The 19,393-nt window shown below is 42.9% G+C and overlaps 1 protein-coding gene across 3 annotated transcripts in view; it reads left to right on the top strand.

Annotated features, from left to right (window-relative positions):
* The first annotated feature begins 591 nt into the window (after positions 1–591).
* LOC308471442 (autocrine proliferation repressor protein A-like) overlaps positions 592–19,393 on the top strand; it is a 31,725-nt gene continuing 12,923 nt past the window's right edge. For 2 of the 3 annotated variants that reach the window (XM_080995429.1, XM_080995430.1), the window contains exons 1-4: positions 12,617–13,110; positions 14,462–14,636; positions 17,263–17,311; positions 18,254–18,376. In XM_080995429.1, the coding sequence (XP_080851555.1) occupies positions 12,927–13,110; positions 14,462–14,636; positions 17,263–17,311; positions 18,254–18,376 (531 nt within the window). In that variant the 5' untranslated portion in view covers positions 12,617–12,926. Of the gene's footprint in view, positions 720–12,616; positions 13,111–14,461; positions 14,637–17,262; positions 17,312–18,253; positions 18,377–19,393 lie in introns of those variants that run through there. The other variant, XM_080995431.1, reaches the window with a different exon arrangement.

The raw sequence follows: 19,393 nt of genomic DNA, 5'->3' as shown, positions 1-19,393 counted from the left end.
TTGGTATGAGCTTTCGTGTGCAAGCACACTTCTTCAGATACACTGAAACAGAAGTTGCCAGATCCTTCTATATAGTGAGAAGGTGGGGAGGGGTATTACTCAGAAGGGTGGTGGGAATGGGAGATAGCTGAGATGAGCCTGCTGACGACTCTTAACGACTGTAATAGGTCTTACAGGAAAAGGCAAGGGGTGAGAAGGTGAGAAATGGCTTAGTCATGTATAATGGGATAAGAATCCAATGTCTTTGTTCAAACCAGGTGTCTTCATGGTTTTAAGTTTGGTAATGAGTTGCAATTCAGCAGCTTCTCTTTCCAGTCTATTTCTGAAATTCCTTTGTAGTAAAACAGCTACTTTGAGATCTTGTATAGAATGTGCATCTTGTATAGAATGTGCACAAAAGAAAGTGCGCCTTTGTAATTCCTGGATCTCTGCATAATAAGAAATAAAAGTATTATCTTCACTGAAATTCTGTGCCAGTTCATGACCATACCTACATACATCTATTGCAGCAGAACAGTACATTGTGGGGGAGGGAAGATGGTTCCCTCAGGCAAGCAGCAATCCTTGCACTGATGGGACGATTACCTTTGCATGGTGCTGAAGTCCACCTCAGTCTCCTTATTTCACATCAGGGGCTTATCATTCCTCTGTTCAGTAGATTCTTGTTTTAGAGCACTCTGCAGAAATATAGGGTTGTCTCCAACTAAGCGCTCCTCAAGGTAGGCATAGCAAAAACAGTGGGCCTAAGTTAACCATGACCATTAATTTCAATGGTTCAGCTTTGAGTATTACACTGGTGTGGAGAAATGTTATATGTGTGTCTGTTTGTGTTTTGATGGAAAAAATATGTGTTCTCAAAGTTCAAGGCCTTATACTGTTACCACGTTGCAAGCCTCTTTTTTTTTTAAGAATAATTTTTTATTAACCGACCAATCACATCAAATCAAACCAAATTACATAAATTCCAAATTACACAGCCGAATTTTAAATTTTTGTTGGGGGTACCCATATTTCAAGTTCCGAAGGGATCCAATCAACTTCTTGCTTCTTACTGCTGTTTTAATGTCCACAAATCTAACCTTATGATGTTCACAGTACTATCCAGTCCTTTCTTATTATTTTTCCACATCTCTTGTTGTTATTTTCATATATTTTTCCTTTCTCTTTGTGACCTCTGATAGTCTCTGCAAGCTGGTTAGAACAGTTTGTAATCCTGCGTGGATATTATTTTTTTTATCCAGTAGCCATATCCAGACGTTTTCCATATAACATCACTTCCATACACCAAAACAGTCTTAGCGTCATTAATCTTCACCAATCTGCCTCCTTTCTCAAAACCTCTGAGGAGATTCACTAGGAATGCAGTCTGAAAACAAATCCGTTCTTCCTCCCGGCTATAAATCCTTTGGCAAGATGGCAACTCCGAATTAATTGCTGCGCCATTCCCAAAAAAGGTTCCCCCCCCCCCCATTCAGCCCCGTTGTCAACATACCCTGCCTTTGGTGTATCTTCATCGTAAAATATTCCTGTTTCTTCAGCCCGTCGTCTTCTTTCGCAGAGGTCACTTAAATTAGCAGACTTCACTCCCCTTCTTCACTTGAAATATGTGCATTTGCTTCTTTTGTAATTAATTATTCCAAATTGCTGCAACTAGTGCGCGATCAGAGACAGCGTCCAGGAGAGCCGAGGTCCACACGGGGGCATTCTGCCTAGGGCCCTCACCCCCTTCTTTCGAATTAGGGGGTGATTTATGGGCACAGCAGGCAAGGGCAGTGTTCCCCATTTCCTTGGGGCAACAAGGGAGGCTGCCTACTCCCATAACAGCCTCTTAATTACCCCATGTGGGTCGGAGAGATGGTATTGTCGGCCATCTTCCAATGCGCCCCCTAGTGGCCCCCCGTTGCAAGCCTCTTTAGCTGTAGCTGTTTGTGTGAGAGAGAGAAAGAAAGAGAAAGAGAGACTATTGCTTTGAAAATGTATTAGCTGGGCTTGGCTCAGGTAAATTCATTTTGACTGGTCTGGGTGACAGCAGTCTGCCAGAGGTTCTCGGCAGTTGGGAGTTACCTGTCAGAGAGAGACAGCTGAGGAGATGAAGGGGAAATTAGTTGCCAAGGAAAGGTGTGAGGAAAAGACTAGAGAAAAACTGAGGCCTGAATAGAAATTCCCAGTGTGTTATTAGTAGTTGCCTTGTGAGGCTCAGGAGAAGGGAGCCAGTGGCTGAGTTAGTCAGAGAGGCTGCCCTATATAAAGGTCAGTGCCAGCCTGTCCATGAGGCAAGGTGAGTCAGCTGCCTCAAGGGGCAGGATCCAGACAGAGGTGGCAGATCTAGCCTCCATGGAGCCCACCAGGGTGGCAACAGCTGTGGAAGAGGTGGCAGTGGTAGGTGGCTGCCATGGCATACTCCTTGGAGACCAGATCTGCTGCCACCTCCTCCTTGTCTGCAGTGTGTAGGTGCAACAGCAGTATGTTGACCAGCCCAGAGCATCACCAATGGCAGGACACTTGTGCTGTGAAGAGGAGAGTTATGGGGAGAGGGGATGGGATGGTGTGCTGGTGTGCCTGTGCACTGTGCACAAGGAGGCGGTGGTGACAGGTGACTGCAATGGCTGCCTGTTGTGGCTGCAGAGGGGAAGGCCATGCTGCCGGAAGACGGCATTTTCAGTTCTGCCGCAGGTGACAAAACGTCCCAGCCTGGACCTGGCCTCCATCCATGGGCATACCAGGATTTATGTTGGGCGGGGAGAGGGAGAACCAAGCTATCTGTGACGCAATTGGTCCATTAGTTAAGAAATTTTATTTATTTACTTGATTATGCACCCCTTGGTTATGCCAAGGCCCCCATCCATCTCAATACTGCCTTCAGAGACCGGTTCAAATGAAATACAGAGAGTGTCATCAGTATACGTATGACATTGTTCTTCAAATCTCCAGACGACAGCTCCCAATGGCTTCATACAGATATAAGTTAGCATGGGGGACAGAATAGCCCCCAGCAAGGTAAATGCTATTGGCCAAAACAGTAGTTAACATTTAGTCCTCCAGGGCTTTACAAACTGTGTGTCGCCACATTAGTGTGTCGGCTGCAGTGTGTAGGTGAGTCACATGAATGCTCCCCACTCTCCCTCCGGGGCTGGAAAGGGGTTTGTTTAACCCATGGGTAGGCAAACTAAGGCCCGGGGGCTGGATCTGGCCCAATCGCCTTCTAAATCTGGTCCGTGGACAGTCTGGGAATCAGCGTGTTTTTACATGAGTAGAATGTGTCCTTTTATTTAAAATGCATCTCTGGGTTATTTGTGGAACATAGGAATTCGTTCATTTTTATTTTTATTTTCAAAATATAGTCCGGCCCCCCACAAGGTCTGAGGGACAGTGGACCGGCCCCCTGCTGTAAAAGTTTGCTGACCCCTGGTTTAACCTTTGGTTTGCTAGTAAAACTGAATTACTGTGTCATGAAATGATGCATATCTAAAACATGTGTCACCAACATGAAAAGTTTGGAAAGCTCTGCTCTAGTAACTGCTGATAGTTGGAGAATGACAATGGCATTTTTCATTGTGGCAGCTATTTTGATTGCCCCAGAATGCATCTCAAAAACAAAAACCCAGACACATATACTTTTGAAGTCTCTGCCCATCAAAATCATTTATCCTCTCCTAAAAGAAAATGGAGACTTCAATGTGCCCATTGTGTGGTGGGTGTAACATTTCTAAATTCTTCTTTGTCATTTTTGGACAGCATAGCATTCACTTAAACAGGGACAAGTTGAGTACAGAACCAATATATTGGACATAGGTGCCTCGTTTTATGAAAGATCTATCGCTGGCTGCATATCAAAAGAGATGCAGAGCAAAGGAGTCTCATCTAAACCATTTCATGTTTGTTCATTGGCATTGTGACAGTTTGTCCTGTATTGAACTCTTGTCTTTGGTGGTAGTGCAACACACTTTGAAGAAACAGAGTGTGGAAATGGTATGATTTGCTACCAAACAGAACAATCCTGTTCAAGAAGAGGAAATTAGGAAAAGTTTCAGGAGACAAGAAGTGGTTTAATGAAGTCATATTCTGCCTAATAAAACCGGCATCTTTTCAGTCATCATATCAAATTAGTGCTACTGTAATGCAAAAAAAAAAGGGGGGGTTCAATTCATTTACAAGAACAACTAATCCCTTTACAGGAAACACTTCACAGAGTTTACATGCATTTAATTCATTTAAGATAATATTTAATTGATGAGACAGTGATGTCAGTAGGAAGCGTTTGCATTTGTTATGCACTGGGAAACATTCTGGGGCATACAAGACATTCAGGTTCTGTTCAAAAGGGACAGAGGAAGAGGTGACATTATAAAGTTTATAGAATTATGGAAATGTAAAAAGCTGAACTTAAAACAGGAAAACGAGAAACTGGGAAAACTGGATGTGGCATAGTCATCCATCACTACTTGCAAATGACCAGTTTGTTGAGCATTCATCCTGATTAATCCTGCAAGGTGGTTAGATGATGTCAGCTATATTTTGAGCATTATCTCTGATTTGTTTGTTTTACAAGCTTTAATAAAAATAGCTTTAAAAAAACAAAGAAAAAATATGCATGTCAACATCAAATATCAAGCATTTTTAATATAAAATCTAAAAGAAAGAAAGAGAAAGAAAGAAAAGACTTCAAATCTCCGTCTATCAGCTTAAAAAACTTATGCAAAACTCTTACTCCATAATAACATGCAACTCCTCTACTTTCTATAAACCAACCTTTTTTCAGTCTTCAAACCCAGATCTTAAAAGCTCATTTTCCTTTTTGTGCAGAAAGTCCAATTAGGGGTTTCTAATCGATAAATGTCGTCAGTGATTTTTCTCTGATTAAGCATGTCAGCTTTGCCATCTTAGCAAAATTCATTAATTTCAATAATCATCCTTCCATTGTAGGCAATAATAAGTCCTTCCATCTTTGTGCATATAACAATCTGAAAGGCTGGTGGCAGCAGCTGAGGCTGCAGTTTCTCTGTGTGCCTTTTCCTGCCTCTTTGTGTTGTGTTTCCCACGGATGCCTGGCTCCCCACCCCCCCATCCTGCTGGCCACGATGATGTCCCTCAACAGCAAGCAGCCCTTTGGCATGGCATACTCCCGCTGCCCTGGCCTTCCCTCTCTGCCAGACTGAGACTCTATTACACTCTCTCTCCCTCTCCCCACTTCTGTCTCTCTCACACACCCCTGCAATACTGTAATCACTTAATAGTTTATGGGGCGCAATACTTGCTTTGTCCCGGGTACTGGCCACCCATGTTACACCACTGCTTGTTACCATTATCTGCCTCAGTTCCTCAGACTCTCCTCCTGAAAATGTTAGTTCAGGCACAGGGATGTGCCTTATAGCTTCCTTTCGGAAGACAGATACAAAAAACCAACAAAAACCAACAACCATTCACCTCTGCTGTCTCCTTATCTTCCTTTAGTACACATTTGACTCCCTTATCATGCAGGGGACCAACTGCATACCCTCCAACAGTTCTCTGATGAAAATAGGGACATCCTATTCCATAACAACAACAACAACAACAACAACAACAGCCCCTGCTGGAGGCTGCATTCACACAGAGAAAACATTTTCTCCCTCATAACACTAGAACTTGTGGAGATCCAAGGCAGCTGAATGTTGGGATATTTGAGATAGATAAAAAGGAAATGCTCCTTCACACAATTTGATTGTCCACTTACAATATCCCCACCCCTAAACTGTCGTTCCATGCTGCCTTCACATTCCGTTCTCACTGGTCTTTGAGTGCCATACTCCAAAAGGGCTTGACCCACATCACGTCCAAACACAAACTCCAACCACGGTTCATTATGCATTGCTAATCAGATCATCTCATTCCTGTTTCTCACTTGATGCAGACCATACTCAAATTATTTAATTAGGAATGCAATGCAACCAATCTAATTACAATTACAATTGCAAAAATTAGTGTGACATGTGTGCTCATTATATTAAGAGATGCCTGATAAATGAGTGTTCCTGTCAAATCAAATCCGTTTATTGTGAGGACCATGCCTGTACACAAACATCAACACAACAATAGTTAAAAAATATTAAAATTCATTACATACTACGCCAACAAAACCTTCATCCCACAAAATAGAAAGAGAGGGAAAACAGCAACGAGTTAAACAGACGATGAAGGGGTCTTTACATTGTCATCCATAAATCTTTCCCTGGCTTTCATGGCCTTCATCACAAAAACCGCTACCACATGGGTAATACGTGGGTTTGCATCGACTAACAAAAATTTTACTCTATCTTCAGGATTGGTTATAGAGTTGGGTATAATTTGCAGCAATGCGTCTCTAAAGCCCGAGTAGATGGGGCAATAGAGGAGGTAATGTGTAAGATCCTCTTTAATTTTCATAAGGCAAGGGCATAAACGATGTTCTACTGGGGTTTTTGTGAATCTACCGGTCAGATATGCAGTTGGCAGTGTTTGAAACCGTGCCATAGTAAAAGCTCTCCGAAGGGTGGGATCAGTGATCTCCACCAAGTAGTTGGCACAGATTTTGACTGCTTTTACTCGGGGAAACCAGTAGGAAAACCCAGAGTTTTTTATCTTTGTGGAGTCCAAAAAGGCGTCTTTTTCAAAGATCCATTCCCGAACTTTATCAGGGCTCCACAATTTGAGGGTATTAAACTCAGGTAGATTGTATCTGGATAGGATATCTAGTAGGTTTTTATGCCAAGTAGTATTATTTTGTAATGATACAAAGGCTTGTTTAGCCAATAAGGTGTTCGGGGCATCTGTGAGGTTGGTGAAAAAACGCAGGAATCTTAAGTGGGCCCTGGCAGACACAGAAGGTAATCCTACTTCCACTCTTAGGAGAGCTGCCGGAGTACTCTGAGGGAGGCCTAGAATTCTTCTGAGGTAAAAATTTTGGAAGATTTCAAGCCGTTCTAACAGCTTCTGATTCCATCCCCAGAGTTCTACTCCATATAGCATCTGGGGAATCACTTTTCCAACAAAAGCTTTTAGTGCCGGGATCACCAGTTGCCCTCCCCTCGAATAAAAAAAGCTGAGCAGAGCACCGATTGTCCTACGTGTTAGAAGGGCTACAGTCTTGAAGTGGGCAAGCCAGCTAGATGTAGCTTGGAAAGTGATACCAAGATATTTAAAAAAAAGACACTGTTCAATTTTGTGTTCATCTAAAGACCATCTAAATGTGTGGCGAGCTCTAGTAAATACCACAATTTTTGTTTTGTCATAATTTATCTTTAGAGAGTTTTGGGAACAATAAGCTGCGAGCCCCTCCAGCATGCTATGTAGGCCCCTTCGAGTAAGTGCCATGACAGCCATGTCATCAGCATATAGTAATATATTCAGGTGTTTGCCTTCCAGGGCAGGAGCTGATGACTTATACTTTGCCATATGTTGAACAATGTCATTTATATAGAAATTAAAGAGGAACGGCGCTAACAAACAGCCCTGTTTAACCCCTTTCCCCAGTGGCAGTGGGTCAGTATAGTTGCCTGACATCCCAGTTCTGATTTTAACTGTGGTGTCTGAATGTAACTCTCTAAGTATTTTGAGAAGTCGTCTATCAATATCTGTTTCATATAGTTTTTGCCATAATTTGTCCCTACAGATTGAATCAAAAGCGGATGTGAGATCTACAAAAGCCACAAAAAGTTTGCTCTTATGTACCTTTGTATACTTATCTATCATTGTCTGTAGTACCAAACAATGGCCTGTTGTACTATGGCCCTTTCTAAACCCTGCCTGTTCCGGATTAAGCAGGTTAGAGTGGTCAGCCCAGTCAACCAGTTTATTTAGCAGGTAGCGAGTATAAAGTTTATACACAATGTCCAGGAGACTTATGGGGCGATAGTTTGAGGGGTCTTGGGGGTCTCCCTTCTTATAGATGGGGGCTACCAGGCTCAGTTTCCAGTTTTCTGGGATTTTGCATATATCATTTATTACCGTAAAAAGTTGGGCCAAAATAGCAGCCCACCACTGGGCATTTAGTTTAAACACCTCAGGAGGAATCATATCCTCACCGGGAGCTTTGCCATTCTTGAGTGTTTTAATTAGCTGTAAACATTCTGATTCGGTAACAGGATCCCAGCCCATTAATAGATCGTTTTTAAGAGGAGGGAACTGGCTCGGTTTAGCAATGTTTGGAGCTGTATATAGCCGGGAAAAATGTTGGTACCATAAGTTAGATGAAATACTGTTGGTTACAATTTTCCCTTTGGGTGAAACTCCCTGAGCAATTATTTCCCAGAACTTTTTGTCGTCCCGCAATTTGATCGCTTTGTCAAGTGCCTCCCATTGTTCCTTTCTGTAGAGGGATTTCTTAAATTTTAGAGTATTTTTATAATGAGAACGCCACCTGTGCAGGTTTTCCAATGAGGACAGGGTCCCTTCCTGTTTTACCTTATTTTGTAATTTCCTAAGCAAAGATCTTAGATTCCTACAGTCTTTGTCGAACCAGGCCCTCAAGTTGTTTTGTTTTTTGGGAGGGTTGGAATTCGTGAGTAGTGGGAAGAGCGACTCTGAGACCTGCTGAAATGTTGAAAAGGGGTCAGAAATAGATGAGATACACTGGTCTCTCAAGGCCAGTAAGTCTGATGAATGCAGGTGTAGTTTGATTTTAGATTCCAGGTCGCTGTTCCATTTACGCCTACGAAGGGCCAGAGTTGGAGGTGGGTCTGCACAGTGATTGCGGTATTGCGGATCCTCCAAACCACGGGGAATTAGTGAAATTGATATAGGAAGATGATCACTCTCAATTCTATTGAAAGTCCTGAAGCCCTGTGACCTCTCCAAGAGTTTTGGGGAGACCAGGATATAATCAATAACGCTCGCACCTCTAGGTCCAAGAAAAGAAAAGAAACCCCCTGACCTGTCCATATGGGTACCATGCAAATTATACAAATTATGTTTGAAGGCAGTCTCCATTAATGTAATGCCTGCCTTATTCAAGACCTTATCGTCAGAGGACCAGGGAATAAACCAATCTGCCTCTGGCAGGAACTGAGATTTAGAGCAGTACGTATTAATGTCATTTCCTATCCTGGCGTTGAAATCACCTGCCAGCAGGATATCCATGCCAGGGAGTTCTAGTTCAGCCTTCTCCAAACATAGCTCTAAATCTTCCCAGATTTGTGACGACTGGGGAGGGGTGCCTATGGGAGGGATATATATATTAAAGCAAAGGAAATCTCCTCCTTCACTGCTAGAAATAAGTAAGATTTGTAAATTGTTACTCTTCACCCACTGCTGTTGCCGGGCCTTGCACTTTAGCTTGGTAGAAACAAAAGTGACTAAACCACCACTAGGTCGGCCTCGGGAATTTGGTTTTATCGCAGGGGTAGCAAAGGCTTCGTATCCCTGTAAAGAGGGGACATGGAGATCTAGACACCATGTCTCCTGTAGACATAAAATCTGAAATTTTGTAAGGAAATCCAGAAGGTCGACGTCACCCTGCTTAGATAGCCATCCCGCCACATTCCAGCATAGAATGTGGAAATAGGGTGATGGTGGAAATAGTGGCAGTCAATCTCTTTTCCGGTGGTTTGAGGCTCCTGAGCTGGGCTCCTCCTCTATCTGCCCTGCTTGGTGGTTCCAGGTTTGAGGTCGCTGGTCCCTAGATAGGTGTGATAGCTTTAACTGAGGGGCCAATAGGTTGATTTGGCCCAGAGGATCTTCGATGACACCGTTACAAATATCATGTTGTTCAGCTGATGTATCATGATGTTCAGTTGGTTTTCGCAGAGCAAGGGTTTTGCCGACCCGTATAGGCTGTACTGGTAGCAGGTCGACAGCTGCATCTTGCGTCGGTACTGCTAGCGGGTCAAAATTTGACAAAAGCTGTGGATCTTGATTGCGTATTGGGCTTAGAATAATGGAAGCCTCCAATTCCGGCATCGAGGCATATGAGGACGAGAGCATTTCAGACTGGTCTTGCTTGGGTAGTCCAATGCCAGGCTCGTTGCACGTAGAGACCAGGGTACCAAGCGGGGGGTGTAGGAAATCAATTAAGTCATTTGCGGGCAGGCTTGCCACTCCCTGTGGGGTAATAGATCCCGGCTCCATTCCCCCGTCTATTTGTTCTTTATGGCGCACAGGCCCAGCATCAACACAGACAGCACCTATCCTGGTACATAGCGGTGTACGGGTCAGATTGGTGAATACCCTTGTAAAATAGATGTACCATTTTCTTGTACGGTTTCTTAATTTTAGAATCTTTGCAACGAAATGGGCAGATCTAAAGTTAATAACCATACGTCTCATATAAGGTCCAGAAGGCAGCCATGAGATGTCCACGATATCTACGGGGCGTAATGTCTGCCCCAGCAGTTGGGTCAGGGAATTTGTGACCGAATGTTTATCCGCCCATTTGTTATAATTCAAGGGGTGGTTTCCCACCAGTACTGCAAGTTTGCTGTTCTGGAGTTGCAGACTTGAGTTTTGTACTTGGTTGGGCAGGCATCTCACTTGTTTTTGTGCAAGGTTGGCCTGCACACTTGGGCAGGGGTGAGTGGAGTTTGCAATATTGTTAAGCTGAGGAAGTGAGGGGGGGCAACTGAACAAGCCAAAGACTTTTTCAAGCTTCTTTTCGATCCCATCCAGCCTTTTATATAAGTTGGTGATGGTATATGTTATCAACTCAGTCTGGCAGATTAGCAGTTCCAGTGCCTCTCGGTCCTTGTTTAACTGGGCTGGTGACTGGGATAATTCAGGTGAAGTTTTTTGCAGGGACTCAAGAGTCTGTTCCATCTGTTCCTTCATACACAGGCTCGAGTCTAGTTGTGGGCCATCCACAATGCCGGCAGGCTCCTCATGAGTAGTACTGGGAGCAAGGACCTCATAGCTGTTTGCTATGGGGAAGTTTCTACAGATCTCATTTAGGTCATTGTCAGGCAAGAAATCCCTGATATTTGTCTGTTTTTTGGCGGTGCTCGTAGCTTCATTGGAATGCTGCCTGCGGCGTTTCTTCCCTCTCATGTCGGCAAGAAAATAGGGAGAAAATTTCTCAAAATAGCAGGGTCAGGGCAGGTTGTGCTGTTAATGAGCCCTACTCCCTTTAACAGTCTTTATCTGCCGCGTTTTCTTGCAAATTTATGGGAGAAGTAGAAATAATCTAAACCATAAAACTTCTAAAATAAACGCCTTAAGGCATCTTAGAGCCCTTAGAACCCATCAAAGCAGATAGTAAAAACATAGCTTTACCGAGCATAAGACAAGGCTGCCGCTCACGTCGCCATCTTGCCTGTGGAAATCGAGTGTTCCTGTCATTGCATGAATAGGCGGCCTCAGTGGACTGATGGGAAGCAGGGTTCATTCTACCAGCTTTGCAGAAAGCACAGCTCCATCAGACACCTCCTGTCTGCCCCTGAGCTGTTTCTGTGCTTTCTAGTCATCAGAAGTATTATACTTTATATAAGAATTGGCACCTGAGTTTGTTTTCTCCCTTGATCCTTTTCACTTCTGCGTTAAGTTTTTAGACTGCTAGCCTTGGGCAAAGGACTGTCTTGTTTTAGTTGAGTGCATGTAATGTGCTCTAAGAGTCTTTTTTGGCTGAACAGCAGGATACAAAGGCTCCAAATCAATCAACCAACCTCTTTAACAATCTCATGATTCTTTTCAGAGGCAAAGTACAAATTTATTTCGTACTGTTTCCTAAACTCATACGAACCGCAAATGTTTAATGGTATAGTACCGTACCTATATTCTAATCTTTATCACGAGTAGATGAAGAATTTGGGAATCCATTGTGTTCAGTTAAGGATGGATACACCAAGGTGCAAGTAATCCTGTTACATGACTATACCTACCTGGACTTAAATACGCAATGAGGTAGTGACCTCAGTCTTAAATTTGGGTGTACGCATGAGACCCTGTTCTAGCTTTTGTGCACTTAAGAGTGCTTCCAGACAGTTGATGCTTTTGGCTTGAGATTCAATCACATACCAGCAAATTCAGGTTGTACAATTACAGCTGATTTGGTGGTGCTGTGGGACCGCTTAGAGTTTTTTATTAAAATTCCACCCTTTATAAGTGATTGGGATTGCACGGGGAATTGTAGGATATCATTTGATTCATGCAATGTCATTTAATCTCCCTGCAAACAAATCAGAAATTTGAAATGGAAGAGGAACGAGATAAAGAATGCATTATTAAATTGACAAAAAATGGGTTATAATATACAGATCGAACAGTGGGAGCATATGTGGACTAAAGGGTTAAAATACACATTGTGTTATGATTTAAAAGAGAATTTTTTACAAAATGACGTACTGTTGGTATCTAACTCCTGAGAAGTTATTTAGAATGTATAAAAATGTGCCAAGTGTACAGTATGTTGGAAATGTCAAGAACATGAAGGTGGATCTGGAGAAAAAGCTTTTAAAAAAGGATAAAAATACATACATTGATACAGAAGATTTTGAAGGTTAATGTTCAACTGAAACCAGAGCTCTTCCTGTTGGGACTAATAAATATGCAACTAGAAAGAGAATCAGGAAGATAATCGCAATATATGGAGGGTATGGAGTTATGCAACCCCTGAGCCAAGGAAATACGGTAAGTTGCGTGGCAAGGTCCCAAACCCTCCAGGAAGTTAATAAGTGGGAGGGTGCTTTGTGACTGGAAGTCAATAAAGAATAACTGTCAGGATTATTTCCTGCGCTCATTAGATAAATCTGCATAAATGCTGTCTTGGCCGTGTGATTCAGGGCCCTCCCTGCTACGAGACTTGTATAAATACTGGAGAAAGTTGTTGTGACATTCATGGAAAGAACGGCTCTAGATGAAAGCTTTGGCATACACTACCAAGCCTTGTGGAACTTTCCTGCTGGGAGCAACTGTGATCTGAAGTGGGAGAACTGCTGCTGAACAAAGGCAGGTATCTCTTTCAAGGCAACTATACCTGCTTGACCATGTATGCTGCTTTCTCTGTTCTCCTCCTGGCAGCCGGCCTGCCCTCTGGATGGGCGCAGACGGCCCTGGATGACTACGTCAAGCAGTATGACCCTCACTACAACTACACTGTCACAAAGAAGGAAGATAGGCCTGTCGTGACCGTCTATACCGTCAACATGACCTCCTTGAAGTGGCAGAATGGTGAGAGCAGCAGTTTTGAAATACGGAGGAACGCATTTCTGCAGTGCCCTTTTTCTTTGCGGAGGATGAGAGGGAGCAGGCAGGGAACCTAAACCGGGGAGGTGGCTGCTGGGTGGGTGTGATCCGCTCTGTGGGTGGTAAGGAAACCAGGATAACTCAGTTGGTTAGAGTGTGTTGCAGATAACGCCAAGCTTGCAGGTTTGATCCCCATACAGGACAGCTGCATATTCCAACATTGCAGGGAGTTGGTCTAGATTATCCTCAGGGCCCCTTCCAGCTCTGCAAGTCTATGATTCCATGAGCAGCAGTAGGTAATCGTTGGGTCTCCCTGTGGCTAGCTATGGAAGGGGAAACTGAATCAGTTTTGAGACCCTAAGAGGAATCCAATATATGCATTTTAAACAGCCATAAATATTGGAGAGTTCTTGCAAAGTAAGGAGAATGTCTCGTCTTTCCAGTCTGCTCTCAGCTTGCTTAGGGGAGGTGGCCAGAGGTAACACAGCTTAGGGTAGATGGAAGTTGTTCTCCTGATGGTCATCCTAGCTTGCGTACAGTCTTTGCTCAAAGCTGCCCTCTCTTCAGTCTTCTTTGCTAAATGGCCCAACTCCTCTGCGAGATCCTTCAACTCATTCATTTCCAAAAAGGGCACGTGAAAGCATCCTTAATACTCAGTGAATTCTCTGTCAAAGAACACATGCCATCTGTAATAAATTAGGCAAAACAGGAGCAAAAATAATATACTGCTAATTGAAAACAAAAACAAAAACACACCCTTCAAGAACTTTACAAAACAAAAACATATAACAACCAATACAAACCACCCCACTGAATCCTGGGAAGTGTAGTTTGTTAAGGGTGCTGGGAATTGTACTTCTTTAAGGGGTAAACTATAGTTCCCAGGACTCTTTGAAGGAGAAAAATTATGATTTCATTGTGCTTTAAATGTATGGTGTTAATACAGCCCTCAGCGGGGCGCAGCAAGAGTGGCAATTACAAACTGGGGGGGAAATTCAGTAGTTGTCTCACAAATTAAAGGAGTTCCAGTGTGAATTCCAACCTGGGAGTGAGGGACAATGGCAGAAGTAACCACGTCTTGAATGGGAAGATGGTGACCCTAATTTAAGGGTGGAAAACCTGTGACCATCCAGATGTTGCTGAATAACAACTCCTGTCATTCCTGACCATTGGCTACAACTGCTGGGACTCATAGAAGTTGGAGTCCAATAACATCCGTGCCCTAATGAACTTTATCATTGTCAGGGGGAGTCTAGTGCCCTTGCTTTAGTTTCTTCATGGCTAACTCTCTTTCCTTTGTATTAACTAAATATCAGTTCTGTGTATCTGTTTTCAGATTCTGAAGTGGACCGATCAATCTGGTGGCATACGATGACCATTGCTGTGTCAAAGAACCAAAGGATAAAGGACTCATGTTTGCTGATGATTGGGAATGGAAGAAATGATATTGCTCTTGATATCCCGGACTTAACTCCTGATGATGCCATTAATGCGGCAACATCTACTGGGTCGTAAGTAAAGTGAAGGGTCACTGCGCATATCATTAGTTCTACTGTGTTCAGTTCAGACTATTAAGGGAATTAGTAGCCCTACTAGGATAGAGAACTGAGCCAGTTGTACGTGCTGGAGGACTGTACCTTAGAACAAACTTTTCTGGGGTGTGGGGTGATGAAGGGAATTAGAGGCATGCATCATATTCAGAGAAATCCTGATTCCAGGAAGGATGTCTCAGGAAGATACTGGGTTTGCCTGAAGTGAAGCTAGACTTATGTGAGGTGCAAATGTCAACAGTAGGACCCCTGAATTGCCTCATAGTGCCTTGGCAATTCAGACATACAAAGACAGAACACTGCAGGAAAGTGTCTATTAAAGGCTAAACTAAATGTCTCTAAGCTTATCATATAAATAATAACACCAGTATGAGTTGAAAGCAAAGGCAGAGCTCTGTTGTAATGGAAAGATCAATGTTTAAAGGTGCCTAGCATATAAACATCCCTGGATCTATTTCTCAGATATTTGGCTGGTATCTTACCCAGAGACACCTCTTCCATTGCAATTTGTAGACTAACTGTCCACAAAACACTAGTTGGATGAAGTGATTCCTTTTTTTACCCACCCCAAAAACAACAACAGCTGCCATGTGGGAAAGTCAATGTACCTATTCTCCTTAAATGTGGTAGTGTTGGTGCCCTCAGAAGTGGCGACCTTGCCAGCAAATTTCATCTAATTCTGTTGACAAATTAAAAAATTATAGAACCCCCCCCCTTTTTTTTGCATGGACAGGTGGAATTCCCCCAACCCCAGGCGACCCCCTAGCGGAATAATGACTCAAGACAACGTGCTGTGGGATTAAAATTGCCCACAACTTTATTAAGTTTCAGATGTAGAGAGACCTTGGCTCAGGCATTGGGCATTTATCCTTCCCAGTCCCCAGCCGGGGCTCTGGGGGACATCAGGGTTATCTAGAATGTGTAGGGATTAGGCTGGCTCTGGAGAACATATGTTCAAGCAGAGAGCCCGCCCCCGGTTTCGCCACCATCGCAGGGGAAAGCAATGACAACCTCTCGGCGTATGGCCAATGCCTCCCCTCAAGACCCCTTTAATGGGGAACCCTGGGATCACCGCCACAAGGGGGGCGTGGGTCACCGCTTCACCCCCCCCCCCATTTAGGAAGATAGACTAAACAATTCTGCCCAAGGCCTGAAACCGCCAAAGTTGTGACGTTTTGCTATGGGAAAGGCAAAACCTGCCCATGCAGGCCCTTCAACAGCGACCATGACGTAGCAGCGCCCACGTACCTGTGGAGAAGAGGTTAACCTGCAAAAGAAGACTTAACTGAGGGAGGGCAGGGTGGGAGAAGCTCTGGAGCCAACTGACGCTTCACAGGTAAGATTCACCTTCTGCTGTGTGGGCAGGGCAGACCCCTTACCTGGGTGATCCCCTGGCAATGCTTCCCCAGGCGGGATTGGGCGATTGGCTGAGGTAGGCAGAGACCTCCAGGTATCCAGCCTGGGGAGCGTGAAGCCAGCCCGAACTACCGGGAGCCACAATGGGATCCAGGGGGCTGCGCGCGACCACATTTGATGTGTGGAGCAGTCATTTTTTAAAAGTCACACTTTGGAGGGGCTTTTATTCCTGCAAATTTCTGTCAAAAGAATAAAAGTTATACCCATTTAAAAAATTTCTCGGTTGGGAAAAGGGACAGGGAGAGCAAACAAACTGGAACTAGATGGGCCCTGAGCTAAATTAGGCAGTTTAAGAAATGCCTTGGATTGCAGTGGGCAGTTTTCTGAAGAACTGGATCAAGATATGAGCCAAATGTTGCAGTTGGTGCCATCCCTACTGAGAACTGGACAGAAGCACAATACAAATGTCTGAAAGCATCTCTGAGGGTGTTTTTGTAGCAAACGTTTCCTTTGGTGATGAAACCATACAGAGGTGTTTTATTGTCTGCCTGCGTACATCACAATGTCTCCTGAATTACTGCTGTGAGGAGGAGAAAGTAGCATCTTAAGTGTGAAGTAATGGAGTTACATTGGCAATGCATTATGAATAGTACGCCTAAATTTTTATGTGCATGTTGACAGAGAGACAAGGGCACAGCAAACAGCAATGCAGGCTTGTAAGTTAATGCCGTAACAAGATATATTTTAAATATCCCTACCATTAAAGACAAATATGCTTGAGGTGTGATATGTTTGCAGCCTGTGAGTGCAACTGGAGGAGAAAATATTGAGTGCTAAATGGCTAGATAATAAAAATAAAGTTAATAGTCTAAAGGTGATCTAACCCAATTCACTGTATTCAAGAAAGTTTCTCTATGTTCATTCTATCACATTAAAATCCTTTAAGAAACTCTGATGACTATGATTTACTGTCAATTAAAACAGCGCCAACATAACAGCATATTCATATAATCTCTGCGTCCTCTGTGCAGAGTGTAATATAGAGTGTGCCTTGATTTCATGACTAGGCCATAAGCTGCCTGGAACTGCTGACTCTGGTATCTTTGACATCACGTCTGTAGACTGTAGAGGCATTTGCTTGGGTTGATGTTCTTTTTCAAGAAGCATGAATCACTTTCACTGCCTTTGTAGAACTGAAACTGTTGACTAATACTTTGCTTTGTCTCTGAAGTTGTGCAGCTCTTGTGCAGCAGATCCCAAACCAGCCAATCACCTATCGTGTAAGTCCTGTTTGATTCCCCCCCACCCCCCCATACTGGGAACTCCCCAAACCCTTTTCTAAATTCTCATCTAAGAGTTTCACAGAATGAATTTGTTGGGTGAAAGGGGAGGGCAAATCTTTGAATTGTGGTTTCTCTCCGTTTTTCATTTTTTCTTAAATTCATTTTTCCACATCATTTTGTGGTTTAGTTGTTGCTGTGGTTTTTTTTTTAAGTCTCATGAAATTTCACCAGCATTTTATTGCAAATTTATCCTGATGTACACATTCTTGTATGAAATTTCATGTAATGCACACATTATTGAAAGCCCTCAATCCTCAGTGTTATGCATTTTGTATGCTATTTCCACTAATAAAGTATTTAGTATTAATTGCTTTTCATGCATGATCTCAACACAGTTTATAAAAAATATGCTAAAAACAGTTTAAAACAATACAGAGAACAGCAGATGCATTTAAACACACAATCCAATCCAAAATAATGTCTTTGTTTCCAAAAAGTACAGTGAGTGAGTGTCTGTCATCTTGCACACAATTCAGAAAAGTGTGAATTTTGATGGATAGCAGTGTTTTGGTTTTTGTGTAGCTGGGGAAAGACTTGGCTGGCACACTGTTCTACCAGAGGCTTCCATGACAGATTTTTTTTTCTCCTAATGCACTCTATTGAGGAGGGCATTTACTTTCACAGAGCAAAATCCAATAGAAGTCTACAGTTTGTTCAAGAACTATTCTTTATAACAAAGTGTAAATTTCTGAGAAGAAATTGCCATTCCATTTGCAAAAGTGTTCAAAATACTAGAATTAAAATAAATTGTCCCTAGCACTGTATCTCAAAGATGTGTGTAAATCAAAGAAATACAGATCATTTAAAGGGTGGGTAACATGTTTGGGAACGCTGGGCTCAATAAAAAACCCATTAATGTTTCATCCACTTTGCCTCTAGAAATACCCCATCGAAAGATGCAAGAACAGCTTGGAAAATGATGAACTGTTTTGCTCATGGTGGAAGTTCATGAACGATGAGACTGCAGGGCCAGATGTGCTGATTTTGTTCCCAATGGTCAAGGTAACTCTGGCTTCTTTGTCCTTCCTTGATTGGCTAGCAAACAGACACTTTCATCATTATAGAGCATGTTCTTTGTTGTTTCCGGCCATCAGTGCTATCATCTGGATGGGGTGGTAGCGCAAAATTTCTACTTCATGGTTTTCACAGCAATTCTACCAGCTTGACTGCCAGGGCTTATACCAATACAGTGGTACCTTGGTTTAAGAACAGCTTAGTTTATGAACAACTTGGATGAAGAACGCTGCAAACCCAGAAGTAGGTGTTTTGGTTTGTGAACTTTGCCTTGGAAGCAGAACATGTTCCGCTTCCTGTTGAGTGTGTTCCATTTGTAAATTGAGTCCTCCATTGCTATGGGAAAGCACACCTTGGTTTAATAACGCTTTGGTTTAAGAAAGAACTTCCGGAACAGATTAAGTTCGTAAACCAAGGTACCACTGTATTTTAAAGTGAGCTTTTTCTGTTAGTATAAAAAGCCCCCCTTAAAATTTCTTTCAGTTTCATTGAATGATAATATTTTAGAATGGCTGAAGAAAGTCTAGATTTCTTTTCAGAACATGTAAATTAAATTATTTTCTATACAGTGGTACCTCGCAAGACGAATGCCTCGCAAGACAAAAAACTCGCTAGACGAAAGGGTTTTTTGTTTTTTGAGCTGCTTCGCAAGACGATTTTCGCTATGGGCTTGCTTCGCAAGACGGAAACGTCTTGCAAGTTTGTTTCCTTTTTCTTAACACCGTTAATACAGTTGCGACTTGACTTCGAGGAGCAACTCATAGAACACGGTGTGGTAGCCTTTTTTGAGGTTTTTAAAGACTTTGGTGATTTTTGAAGCTTTTCCAAAACTTTCCCGACACTGTGCTTCGCAAGACGAAAAAAATTGCAAGACGACAAAACTCGCGGAACAAATTAATTTCGTCTTGCGAGGCACCACTGTAACTTGAGTAGACTGTTTGCGGACAAGAATCCTGAGCTATTGACATACAGTATTATGGAACATGAGCACTGTATACAATGGCA

Source organism: Podarcis pityusensis, assembly GCF_964106645.2.
Source record: "Podarcis pityusensis genome assembly, chromosome: 2".
NCBI lineage: Eukaryota > Metazoa > Chordata > Lepidosauria > Squamata > Lacertidae > Podarcis > Podarcis pityusensis.
Note: the sequence above shows the minus strand (reverse complement) of the source record. Positions and strands in the feature narration are given on the sequence as shown.